We start from the raw sequence: 13,437 nt of genomic DNA, 5'->3' as shown, positions 1-13,437 counted from the left end.
GAGGAAACAGGAAGTTTTTGACTGGCTGGACCAAACATCCCCCCACACGTCCACTCTAGGAAAACAAGGAATGTTGTACTTGACTGCTACTTATGTATCACATTACTGAAGTTGGTGGAGCTGCCCTTACCTTTGAGCCAATAAAAGTATCCACTAAGCTTTAAACGGTCAGTGGCTTTCTAGGGCCACCATAATTATTTCCCATCTTTCACAGCCGTCTCCTTTTTCTTTTCTAGGGCACCCCAAGGCTTGGAAGGAAGCCATCTCCTGGTCCTGCACATAGAGGCGCATTTGATTGCTAATGCACATGTATGTGTAAACTCTCATGTCACCTCTCCCAAGCTGCTAGCAGTTGCTGTTTTACAGTGACAGATATTGAATGTAACAGTCTTGTGCCTGAGCTCACCAGCAAACTGAAAGCAAACGCCTGGAGCTAAAGATAGAGAAGTGTGCAGAGGAAGAGAAGTCAGGATGGCACCTTTCCTAACAACGTTACTTAGGATCTGTGTACATAATGTGACCAGGGTCATGCATGTGTGCCTGCTTGCCACATGGACTGGGCAGACTTCCCCATGCCAGTGCAGGATCTTAAAGGTTTACAGTGAGGTATACGGAAGTATCTGATGACGGGGCAAGTTGGTGGACACAAAGGTCGCTGTTAGCAGGACAATTGCCGTAGCTACCATACTTTTCTGTGTATAAGACGAGCTTTTTTTATTATTCAAAAAGTATGTGAAAAATTTGGGGTGTGTGTGTCTTATACATGGATAGTGCATCAGGGCGACGTGTGATAGGTTGCTCAACAAAAGCTCAACAACTTGGGGCCACCACCCCCCAAAAAAAGCTTAACAACTATGGGCAATCCTCTCCAAAAAAAGGTCAACAACCATTTTCTTAATTAGGAGTCCCCCAAAATATGCCTGGCATGCTCTGGTCCACAGGGTCACGAAGAGTCGGACACGACTAAATGACTAAACAACAACAAAAATAGGAGGTGTCTTATCCATGGGGGCGTGTTATACCCAGAAAAATACGGCGTTTTCATGCAGCCTTTGTGTGGCATCTGTAGCTCTTGGAGTCTTCCTAGCGCTCACATTTTCAGCCTCTAGGAAATGGTATGAGGTCTTCGCTGCAGAATATAAGATATCTTTATTGTCATTGTCCCCTTGCGGGAACAACGATCTTCTGTTACCTTGCGTGCCGTTTTTAAGCTATCCGTTCAGTTATGACTGTACTCCTCCTTAATGCACCTCTTGTTAGCTTTTTTAAAGGTATGTTCTTTACAGATATTTATATTTGCTAATGTTGGAATTGTTGGCAAGAAACTCTTTTATTATAAATGTCATTCCAAAACAGTTTTGAGTGTGTTAATGCTTTTTTTTTTAAGTGGCAATTGATTATGTTGTCAGTTCTTTGGAATCTCAGCTGGTGGGTTGATGGGTCTGAAACTTGCTAAATAAACTGCTGCCGCCGATTTGTATAGCTTTTATATCAAATACTGAGTCAGTATTTTTGACGCTTTTTATTCCATTGTAATTAAAATAATACATTACACAATTGTTAACTAGATTTTATTAAATGTTATATACATGATCCCTGAGATATATTGGAAGATATGTTCATCTCTAATGAGATCAAAGGTAGTTCTGGGCACGTATATATGGAATGCTATTTCTCTGTCATGTCCACTTCAGTCATGTGCATTTTAATGTTTGAAGTGCCTTAGACTCTTGCCATATTTTCAAAATAAAATTTCCTTATGCTATTTTATTCCTGACTTTTGTTGTTTTATGGAATTGGAAAAGCAATGATTTGGGACTGCTTTTTACTCGCCCTTTGCTTTTCATGTGTTTTAGTAGCGCACTAACCTCTTGAGAACTGGAAACTTGAATTGCAAGGGAACTTGAATGCAATAAAACTTATCTTCTAAGAAGTTTCCTGAAGACATAGCGTTGATCTACTGGAAATAGCTGGGCTTATTTAACACCTGATTAAAAATAAAAGTTTGCACTATCTTGAATTAATGTTAAGGTGCTTTTAGCAGCCTGAACATATTTTCACAGCTCTCTGAAAATTCAACACAAAGCAAAGAGGAGGAGAACCACGGCGGGCGGCAGGCGGGGCAGGGAACACACCAGGAATGGTACTCTCAAAAGTGATGGCTGCTTTTGTATTATTTAGCAGTGCCACTGAAGATAGAAATACTGAAGCAAATACTGTAAATAAATATCTGTCAGCTAAGGGGTAATGAAAAGAAATAGTCATAAAATGATGGTATCCAGCTTAGCCATTTTGCTTGTAATAGAACTGACTGCTACACTTTTATCCAAAACTTTTCTAGGCAACTATATTAAGTGCCATGATTTGGTTGTTTAAAAAGATAATGGCAAAAGGCCTGACCCTGAAATAAAACACTCAGCAGCAGTTTTTAAAAATACAAGACACAGGACACCAAGCCTACAGTTATGTCAGCAGAACAAGAGAGCCTTGGGGAGAGCACACAACAGCCCAAAATACTGCCAAGCATATTTGTAAGCTGGCTGCTGTGTGTGTGACACTCCGGGGGCTGCTTATACCTTCCCTTATTTCTGGTTTGTTAAAACATTCCGGAACATTGACGGTAGGAGATGCTGCTACTTGGGAAATGCCACAACAGTGTCAAAAACAAAAATTACGAGCTCTGCCCTTAAGACAAGCACATAGAGTTACCTTCTGCGGTAGAAAAACTTCCGTGTAACATTTTGCACAAAATAGAAATGAGCGAATTCTCAACTAAGTAGCAAAGAAAGAGGAGAGACCTGATCCCAGAAATCTTACAGGCATTAAGCTATCGAAGCACTTCTGTAATCTTACTAAGTAGCGGGAAAGAAGGCCAATATCGGCAAACAAGAATCCCGGAGAGATTCCTTTGTCCAGGAAAGCAGCAAGCGAGTTTTCTCGGGATGCGGTGAGGATCATTTTACCCCTGGGAACCTACGGCCCTCCGGACATTGTGGGAGCCACAGTTCAGCGACAGCTGGAGGGCATTAAACCCAGTTAGTGGGCTTAGCTGGTTGCGAACATGCCCTGCCAAGTCATGAGTGTGACCCCCGTGATTGGGAATGTGAGGAAGTGGTAAGATTCTCCCAGTCATTTTGGCAAGGCAATCGAGAGCTGTTGCACGCACACTATGGTAGCTATTCTATGGTAAAAGACTCGCTGTATCCATCCCACACTTGTGTGTTAAAGGAGGAGGAACGTCAAGCAAGCCCCTCGAAGCCAGTTCAGATTACTTGAAGGTGTAGCTTTCCCGATTACCCTCGAGCTAAACAGGTGCATGTGCACTCAAAAGTATCTGGACCAGAACCAACTTTCTATTTTCTGTTTTACTGGGAAGAGTAGTTCTATTTAGAATAGGTTTGTGGCCAGAACCCACTTAGCTGAGCTTCCTGCCATAAGGAAATTGCTAATCATATGGTGGCCTGTTTGCTTATTTAGCATGGCAGCAATTTTCAAGCCCACTGGCAATATAAAAAGCATAGTTATTGCAGACTATAAGGCAGAGACCTTACTTGACCACAGGCCTGCCTAGTCATCAGATGTAAGAGATACAGCCCGCTTGCTCGACTAACAAGGTTTGCCAGAAAACTCTTCTAAAATCTAGGAGCACACCCCAGTGTTGCGGTCAGAAAAGCAGTAGCACTCAATTAGAATATAAGCTACCCGACAATCTGATCTGGAACAGCTCACATGCATGTACACATATACCAAAACTTTCTCCCCGGCCACAAACATCCCCTCTGATTTTGAAATTCAGAACAATTCTCAGGTCTTGTTGCAATTTTGGTGGTTTCTCTGGAAGCTCCTGCAGCAGTGGCATCCTTAAGAGGGCCTGAAGCCCAGCCGGTGGGCCGCAGATCTCCAGCTTCTCGCCCCCCCCCCAATTCTATTTTTACTTTGGGCTGTGGTCACAACAGCCCCCTTGAGAGTAAAAAGTAGATCTGGATGAACTGCAGTTCTTAAGGCTGCCTTCCAAAAGAGGACTTGCAGGAGCAGTCTGTGTTCTTAAAAAGAACTACATTTTAGAAAAATATAAAATTCCAGAGAGCCAGTGGTGGGATATAATTCTCTTGGTTATCACAGCAGCATGCCCACAGGAGCAGTCACAAAAAATCTCATGGTATCCAAATATCGGAGTGGAAGACCATGAGGGGATTCAGTAATTTTTCCATTTCCTTACGATATTTAAATGACAGATTGTGTGTGTAGAATTTTACATCTAAAACACGGGGGGTGGGGAGGTCCCTCTCACATTATTTTAAGGTGCCTGTATGCATTGCAATGCACGGGGCTGTGAGATTTCGGACACTGACAAACTTAGGAAGATATTTACCGTATCAGTTGCTATTTTTATTGACAGGATCTGTTGATGATTTGAGCAAGTTTATGATAGGGACCCAGGTGGCGCTGTGGTTAAACCACAGCCTAGGGCTTGCTGATCAGAAGGTCAGCGGTTCAAATCCCCGCGACGGGGTGAGCTCCCGTTGCTTGGTCCCAGCTCCTGCCAACCTAGCAGCTCGAAAGCACGTCAAAATGCAAGTAGATAAATAGGAACCGCTACAGCGGGAAGGTAAACGGCGTTTCCGTGCGCTGCTCTGGTTCGCCAGAAGCAGCTTTGTCATGCTGGCCACATGACCTGGAAGCTATACGCCGGCTCCCTCGGCCAATAATGCGAGATGAGTGCGCAACCCCAGAGTCGGTCACGACTGGACCTAATGGTCAGGGGTCCCTTTACCTTTACCTTTATGATAGGTTATGATCATTTACGTAACTGTTTTTATGCTTTTAGCAGCCCTGAATTTCCTTTTGTGAAAAGGGGTGGAAAGGTTGTCATTCAAAACATCTGGAGTTATCCAGGCTGGGGAAGGGTGGTCTAACACTTTTTCTTGGCAGATAGATCTCTGGGTAGGTAGCAATTTAGGCTGCAATCCAAATCCTATCTGCTGTCTGGTGGGACTTTCCCAAATGGAGGGACCATGACTACATCTGCAGCTTTGCTGCACATCCTGGCTGTGGCCAGTGGTGGAGGAACAGGCCAATTCCTGCACAGTCCTGGGCCTGGCACAACCGTGGAATCAGGATGAACAGTAAATCCTTCCGCTGTTAGCTCTGCGTCTGTCATTCCAAATATTAATATTATATTATAACAACAAGTTAAATAGGAAGTGAGAATGTTTAGCTATCCAATTTATTCAGCAAATCCTGTTTTAATGCAAAATCTTGCATGTATTTACTTGCCAATGCTCAGTAACATTTCTGTGTGGAGTTATTTGTAAATAACTTTCATTCAAACACAGCGGCGCCAAATGGGCTGTGTTTTTGAGACTGCTTTGTTGCAGGGGGTTGGACTAGATGACCCTCGGGATCCCTTCCAACTCTATAGTCCTGTGAAAGATACTGGATTTATCATTCAATGGGCAAGCAGTGGCACTCGGTGGACAGAGGAGCTGGCTAGATTCCCGTCTTCAAATCATTGCACAATTATAAGGCTCCCCAGGGGTTCACCTTGTGCAGGACAGCGCATCTGCCTAGCCTACTACGCAGGGTTGTTGTGAGGAGATATGTAGAGAAGAGATTGTGGTGTTCTATATATCCTGAAAAGTGCTGTGGAAAGTATATATTCAGCCACAGAGGGTTTTATGCCCCATGTCTCTCCTGAATGGCACAGTGGTGAATTTGAGAAAATAGTCCCAGGTTATGCATAGTGTATTGCTAAAAGATTTCCCAAAAGGTTATCAGTGAACTTGTCTTACAGTACTGGAAAACAGGAATGTTCTGGCATCACGTGCTGTTCGGCATCTCTTAGCTACAATTTAATAAAATAAGAAAAGGGAAATTCTGCCATCAAACCCATTCTATCCTGCAGCCTTTTCTCACGGCAGGTGTCTGTGGGAAACTCACAAGCAGGAATTGTTCTGTCTATTTATACCTATTCATGTCCTGCAGCAGCAGCAGCTGCCATTTCCCCAAGGAGAAGGGAGACTCCTGCTGGTAGGATCCATCAAAAACAGGGTATTAATGATGCATATTGAAAGCAAAACATCCTTAATTAATATGAGCGTGTTTCACTTACAGCCACATTATTGGCTAGAGTGCATTACCTGTGAAATGCTACGCCGTGTGTGTGTGTGTGTGTGTGTGTGTGTGTGTGTGTATAGGAGGTAACTGACGTTCATCTCTCTTATTGAAGGACAATGGTATGAAAAGCACCAAACTAGGTCCTGCCATCCTCACATTTGACTTTTAGAAATCTCTTTTTGTGCCGACAGGCCTTTACAGCTGTTTAATTTTTATTAATTATTGTCTGTATTTTTTTTAAAAAAATGTAATTTTATATGTTAACGTTGCAAGCTGCCCCGCTCTTTTATGATACGGCAATACAGAAATGCTCCCATAATAATTATAAATATTTGTGCCTAGTTGCACTTTGGGCCTCTCGCAGCATTGGTGTCAGAAACCAAGTTCAAGGTGAGATACTGTATCTGGCAGTAGCCCCACTCTAGGCTGGCTGCTCCCCTCCCTGTGTGATCAGCAAGACGCGAAAGGAGCCAGCCTTCCTCTTCTCCCAGGTCTTTGGCTCCGGCTCAAACAACCTCTGTGGGGTCTTGTTTTTGTTATTAGGCTATATATGTTTGTGTTTTAATATTGCAAACCACCCTGTGATCTAAGGATGAAGGACGGTATAGACATTGAACGAATGATAAACAAACGAACAACAAACCAAAGTCTTTCTTCATGGGTATCCTCTGAAAGTCTTTTAGAGTCATTTTCATGCAATTAGTTGCAAGAGGGCATGAGATCTCTGACACAGATGGCGTTCTGACACACACACACACACACACACACACACACGTGCGCGCACATTTTATTTTCTATTTTACAATTTAAAATACTCATTTTACATCCTTAATATATCAATGACTCCCCTTCTTCTCTTTCTATGGTTCATTTTACATATCATAAATCCCTGCATATTTTACAAAAAACTATACCATTCAGTATTCCATTATTGCATCCATCAAAACTTATTTACACCGTTGAATTTCATAGAATCATAGAATCACCACAAGGGCCATCCAGTCCAACCCCCTGCCAAGCAGGAAACACCATCAAAGCATTCTTGACATACAGTATGTCTGTCAAGCCTCTGCTTAAAGACCTCCAAAGAAGGAGACTCCACCACACTTCTTGGCAGCAAATTCCACTGTCGAACAGCTCTTACTGTCAGGAAGTTCTTCCTAATGTTGAGGTGGAATCTTCTTTTTTGTAGTTTGAATCCATTGCTCCGTGTCCGCTTCTCTGGAGCAGCAGAAAACAACCTTTCACCCTCCTTTATATGACATCCTTTTATATATTTGAACATGGCTATCATATCACCCCTTAACCTTCTCTTCTCTCATTAATTTATCTTAATGCTGCCAACATTTTCAAGTCCCCCCCATCTATTCAATAAACGTTTTCCAATCTTCTCTAAACGTATGTTCTTCTTGTTCTCTTATTCTATATGTTACATCTGTGAGTTGTGCATATTCTGTCAACCTAAGTTACCATTCTTCTTTGGTTGGGACCTTGCTCGTTTTCCATTTTGGGGCTAACAAAATATGGGTTACAGTAGTGGCATACATAAATAACCTTTTTTTTGACACCTGGGAATTTCAGTCTGAATTATCCCCAACAGAAAGGACTCTGGTTGCTCTGACGGCCAAGTGGCACTTCCACATCTGGAAAAACCTGCCAGGCAACCTGTGAGGCCACTTAAAGAACGCAGCCACCTTTTACTATTTTAATGATCAGTTAGCTTGGCCATTTCAGCGTTTTCCATCAGTTTTCCTTGCCATTCTTCTTTCGTTGGTATTTCGTCGCTTTTCCATCTTTGGGCCAGCAAAATCCTAGCCGCAGTTGTAGCGTACATGAAGAGTTTCTTCTTCTCTTTTGGCAAGTCTTGACCTACAATGCCTACCAAGAAAGCTTCTCGTCTTTTAACAAAAGTTATCTTAAACATTTTTTTTATTTCATTATAAATAATTTCCCAGTAATTTCTAAATTATTTTGCAATTCCACCACATATGCAAAACTGTGCCTTCTTTTTCTTTACACTTCCAAGACTTGTTGGAACCTGTTCTAGACATTTTTGCCACTTTTGCAGGTGTGATATACCATCTATACATCATTTTCTATAAGAAGAGGGATTTACTGTGAAGCCATTCTGGAACACACATTCCTCAGGAGCCGATGGAGCTCATTGGCTTAGGCAGCAGCTGAGCGTCTTCTTGCGTTCAAGATGTTCACCCGCAAAGTCCCGGGTGGCTCCATTGGCCAGAGTGGGGCGCTGATGGTGCCAAAGCTGCAGGTTCAATCCCCGTATGGGATGGCTGCATTGCAGGAGGGTTGGACTGGATGAGCCTTGGGGTCCCGTCCAACTCTGCATTTCTACGATTCCACAACAGAGGAAAGGAAGCACTTATTCCATTAGTCAAAACCATGGAACTCACTTCCGCAGGAGGCAGGAATGGCCACCAGCCTGGTTGGCTTGATCAGTTCAGATCAGAAGACTCTTTATCTGCATCAGCCGCTAGCCATAGCAATAAAATAAAATAAAATAAAATAAAGAAAAATAAAATAAATAAAATAAAATAAAATGAAGATAGAGGCAAAAACTTAACCATACAAAATGCATTTTGGAGGTTTACATCAATAATCCAAGAATAGACACTGTGCATAGCTTTTTTTAAAAAAGGATGATAAAACAAATTCACAAACTCTGTAGTTTGGAATGAACCAATTTTAAGGTTGGACGGCCGTCTGACACGGATGCTTCAGCTGAGATTCCTGCATTGCAGGGGGTTGGACTGGATGACCCTTGGGGGTCCCTTCCAACTCTATGACTCTCTGATTCTATCACATCTGCTCTCAAGAAGGAGATGCTGCTTCAGGTTGCCGCTGTCCCCCTCACTGGCTGATCCACTCACGGAGATTTCTAGCATTCTCTTTCATGAGGAAGGTGTGGGAATGTTCAGGGTGGCAGGAGAGGAGATATTGTTTATTAATATCCATCCTAACTTGTGCTAGCAAGTTCCTTTAGTTCACAGAGTTACATTCCCCTTTTTACATGCACAGCAGACAGCTGGTTGCAGGCTCGTGTGAGCCTCTGACTATTATACAATCTCAGATTGAATTCTACGTTCCTGGTAAGTTCCCTTGAATCCCTCGTAAAAGAATAAAGATGCCACAATCTTTTTCAAAGTCAATGAAAGAAGGTGACTCACATCAGTTCAGAGTTGGATTCCTGAAGGCAGACTTAGTTACAAATATGTACCTGTGGATCTACCCCAGAGCAGTCCTAGCTAGAAAATGGTCAAACAAAGAAGGAAGTCAAAAGAGGGAGGGGTGCTGTGTGACTCATCCTTTTGTTACCTGGGCAGGTGAGGTCATGCCCACCTTCTATCACATGCAAAAGAAAGGATGCTCCAGCCAGGAGGAACAGGAAGTTTCGACTAGTTGGGCCAAATACCCCCTTGCATGTCTTCTCTAGCATTACATGGAATGTTGACTGCCTCCCATGGATCACATCCCATAGAAGGTACTTTCTCAACGTAGCAACGGGGAATGCTGCAGCCTCCAGCCCAGCCCTGGGCCACATGCAAGAAAGGACGGTGCCCCCCCCTTCAGTGCAATTGCAAGCTAACCTTCCCCCCCCCCCCCGTGGCAATATTCATTGCCAGGTGCCCCAGCGGGGCAGTTGCTTTTGGATAAATCCGGTGCTGCTCTTTCCTTCCGACAATTCTCTGCAGAACCATGTGCCCATGCATGACCGCAAGCAAAGGAATTCAGCAGGACAAGCAGGGGAAATAAAATGTGCCCACCCACCCACTGGATTCAGAAAGGAGACGGGCTGTTGCAGGCACAGGCTGAGCTGCTATAGCCAAGAAGATACCCTAATTAGATGGATCACATATTTTTAAAATGTAGAGAGCAAGGCATTTGCTTAATCACTTGAAACCATCTTCTTATCCCTGACCTTGTCTCGCCACGGTGGAAAACCGGCTGTATCTAATAAGGAATTAAATATCATAAATAAAAAAGGTAGCAATTAATTGCGTAGCCTTTTTTTTACATAAAGAGACTCTGGCTTCCTTTGTCACACTCTGCCGGTTTATCAAATCGAGCTCCATTACGGTTGTCTTCTCTCTCAATTGATGGTGGCAGTCTAATCAGAAGGCCTTCTCTGTACCGGGGCTGGCCCATGATAAAAGAGGACAAACATATAGAGCGCATATAGGATTCTATCAGTCTTGTATTGTGAATTACAAATGTTCAGAATGTCAGTTTAATGAGTCATGCAGCAGCCCTCAATGTTCTAAGTCACTGGTCCAATTAATTTTTTTACTGCATCTAAAATGAAGTGGAAGATCACCGTGGAGCAAATACAGCGGTTTCTTCTGCCTGCCCTCAACATCTCTTTTATAAATGAGGCTCAGCCAAGCTTTGGAAACATGTTACAATTAGCCAACTTGATTAACTAAGTAATTATTTGACAGAGGATTCAAAATGTGTCTACTTTGAATTCCAAGTGGCAATGAAAGAATGGACCCTCGAAACATCCCTTTTCTTTATGATTAAGTGGCTTGATGGGCTTGTTATTAAAATAATGAGTTAAAGGACATAATTAACTAAAACCCACTTCGTTGCTTGATAGGCCTATCAAAAATTTATTCAAAGCACCTGATTATTGCAGGCAATCCATCTTTTATCGTTTGAAATATAGCAAGATGTGTGACAAGAGAGAGAGAAAAGGCTGGTCATTGGCTCATGGGGTGTAATTCAAATAAGTTTTATTCAGAGTAGCCCCATTGATATTGACCATGAAATTGACCAATTAAAGCATGACTACCTAAGGTCCATAGGGACGCGGGTAGCGCTGTGGTCTAAACCACAGAGCCTAGGAGGGCTTGCCAATCTAATGGTCAGCGGTTCGAATCCCCGCTACAGGGTGAGCTCCCATTGTTTGGTCCCAGCTCCTGCCAACCTAGCAGTTCGAAAGCACGTCAAGTGCAAGTAGATAAATAGGTACCGCTCCGGTGGGAAGGTAAACGGCGTTTCCGTGTGCTGCTCTGGTTCGCCAGAAGTGGATTGCACCCCATGCAATCACCACACTACTCCTCTGTGTGAAATATGCCACTGTTAAGCACATGCAAATATTACAAAGCAAAAAGATAAAGATCAGTTCATTTGGCTGACAAGAGATTGCAAGGTCCTATTTATATGATCAGTTTGTGCTAAGCATATTATTTTGAACTATTTTATGCCAAGCCTGAAAGGCTGCAGTTGCAACCATTTATTGTGCTTCAAAATTCTCTTAAGGCAGGAATGCTGAGCTGGTGCCCCTCCAAATGTTGCTGAACTACAAATGCTATCAGCCCCTTCCAGCATGGCTGTCGCAGAGCATGTCGGTCAGTAAATCACACACAGCTCAAAGTTGGAGTTAACTCTTTGTTAGCAATAACATGATCTGCAGACTTGGCTGAGCATCAGACCCAATGAGCACAGCAGCATATTCCCAGTGGGTCTTACTAAGCCCTCTAAGCCCTCTCCTCTCCAGGGCTTTCCCCAAGCAGGCAGAGACTATGCCTTCCTGCAACCTGTTGCTGCTCCACCCATTTCAGCCCTCTTCTGGTTCTAGGAGACGGGGCTGGAGAGGAGCTTGTTGCAGCAGGAGGGGGAGAGACACCTGTGATGCTTCACCAGCCTGACTAATCTCTCCCGCTTGGCCTCCCTCTTCCCCCTCTCCTGCTTCAGCTTCTGCCTCTGATTATGGCTTCCTCTCTGCCACAGACTTTCCCAGCTTATAAGCCCTGTCCCATGTTCAGCTTCTGGCGTCTCCCATTCTCCCTCTGACCTCTCATCATGGTCCCACCCCTGGGCTCTGAGCCTTCTTCCCTTGGGGGTTCCCCAGCCTATGCCTCCCACCGTTCCTCTGTGTCCAACCAGTCCATGACAATGGCCAGGGATCAATGGTGGAAGCTGTGGTTCCCACAACAGTTGGAGGGCCATAGACCCTACCCTAAGGTCTTGAATCAAACAGGTTCCTGGAACATTTATAGCGGAGTGGAAGGGAAAACTTTGGCGAGTGCCCTTTTCCTCCCATCCCCATTACTACCGTGTTTAGTGACCGATGTCCTGCTTGGTAAAAATCTGCTTGCTACACTGAATAAGTTTCCTTATATTCAAGCAATGCCTACCCTCTTTTCACAGAAGCCCATTAGATCTGGATTCTAGCCCATTAGATTCCCCCCCCCCGACTTGTTTTCCATACTGTTGATGATCGTTGCTGCCCTCTCTCAAACATATTTCGTTGTGACTATATTCTTTTTAAAGTGCAGCAGAAACAATGGCTATATAAAGGCACCCTAAAATTGCATTAGTCTTTTCTGCCACCACAACCAACTGCTGATTTTATGCAAATAGACACAGAGACAGGCAGGCACATGTTTGTTTGTTTGTTTTTTACCCCATTAGCACTTTTGAAGCAATCCAAAAACTTGCAGAATCTATTTTTCCAAAGTCCAGCGTGGAACAGCATGCAAACAACAACCCTTTATATCTATACCTAGGCCTCTTCAGGCTGCCACAATGCTGTGGGTTAGATTCAATCACATGCCAGAAAATTAAGACCAACAATCAAGAGGTTTTTGTGCTCTTACACAGCAAGCCTGCTTGCAAAACAACAACAGCACCACAATCCAGTGTTTGTGTGACAAGGAAACTGTCGGGAAAACAGAATGGGAAATGTGGGGTAACAGTTGTTTGATGCAATGCTGGAGTTCCCTACAAACAGATCAGACTAAATGCTAAATTAACAGCCAATCTCCTATAATATCCTCACAGACTTGGAATGCCTGGAAGTGTCCTTACTTTGATTTTCAGGTGTCTCCCCAACTTCTGATTCTCATTTTGAGTAAGGATCTGTTTTTGTTTTTTTTACACAGAACATTTAATTGCATTTTGCATTTGCTGTTATGTATGTAACAATGCCACAGTGGCACACATTATACAAGGCATTCCTTTACCATACACACCATTTTCTAGCGTGGGGGGATACAACTTCCTCGGAAGGTAGTTTCTATAACAAGAAGTGACAAGGACAAATTGATAATGTACATCTTTAATAACCGCCATCTCTTCTCTGGAACAGGAAGGTGTGTGTCCCTCAGATAATTTGAATTAAAGACCCACATACCTAGGAATTATTATTCAAATTAAAAATGGTTGTTTCTTGCATTCCACGCTACATTAACCATATTCACAAGATGTTTTTCTTTGGGGGGGGAGGGGGAAGCTAAGAGTCCAAGAGACATTATTCCTTTCTGAACATTTATTTCACTGTGCAGAGAATGTAGC

At 43.3% G+C, this 13,437-nt stretch overlaps 1 protein-coding gene across 4 annotated transcripts in view; it reads left to right on the top strand.

Moving 5' to 3' along the window:
* The window catches only part of KANK1 (KN motif and ankyrin repeat domains 1), a 120,424-nt gene extending 119,044 nt beyond the window's left edge, over positions 1–1,380 (top strand). For all 4 annotated transcript variants that reach the window (XM_060269002.1, XM_035097480.2, XM_060269001.1 and 1 more), the window contains one exon: positions 237–1,380. In XM_060269002.1, the coding sequence (XP_060124985.1) occupies positions 237–283 (47 nt within the window). In that variant the 3' untranslated portion in view covers positions 284–1,380. The remainder of the gene's footprint in view (positions 1–236) is intronic.
* Positions 1,381–13,437: the final 12,057 nt, after the last annotated feature.

Source organism: Zootoca vivipara, chromosome 16, assembly GCF_963506605.1.
Source record: "Zootoca vivipara chromosome 16, rZooViv1.1, whole genome shotgun sequence".
NCBI classification, from domain to species: Eukaryota; Metazoa; Chordata; class Lepidosauria; order Squamata; family Lacertidae; genus Zootoca; species Zootoca vivipara.
The sequence above is the reverse complement of the archived record's forward strand: the minus strand, read 5'-3'. Positions and strand labels throughout refer to the sequence as shown.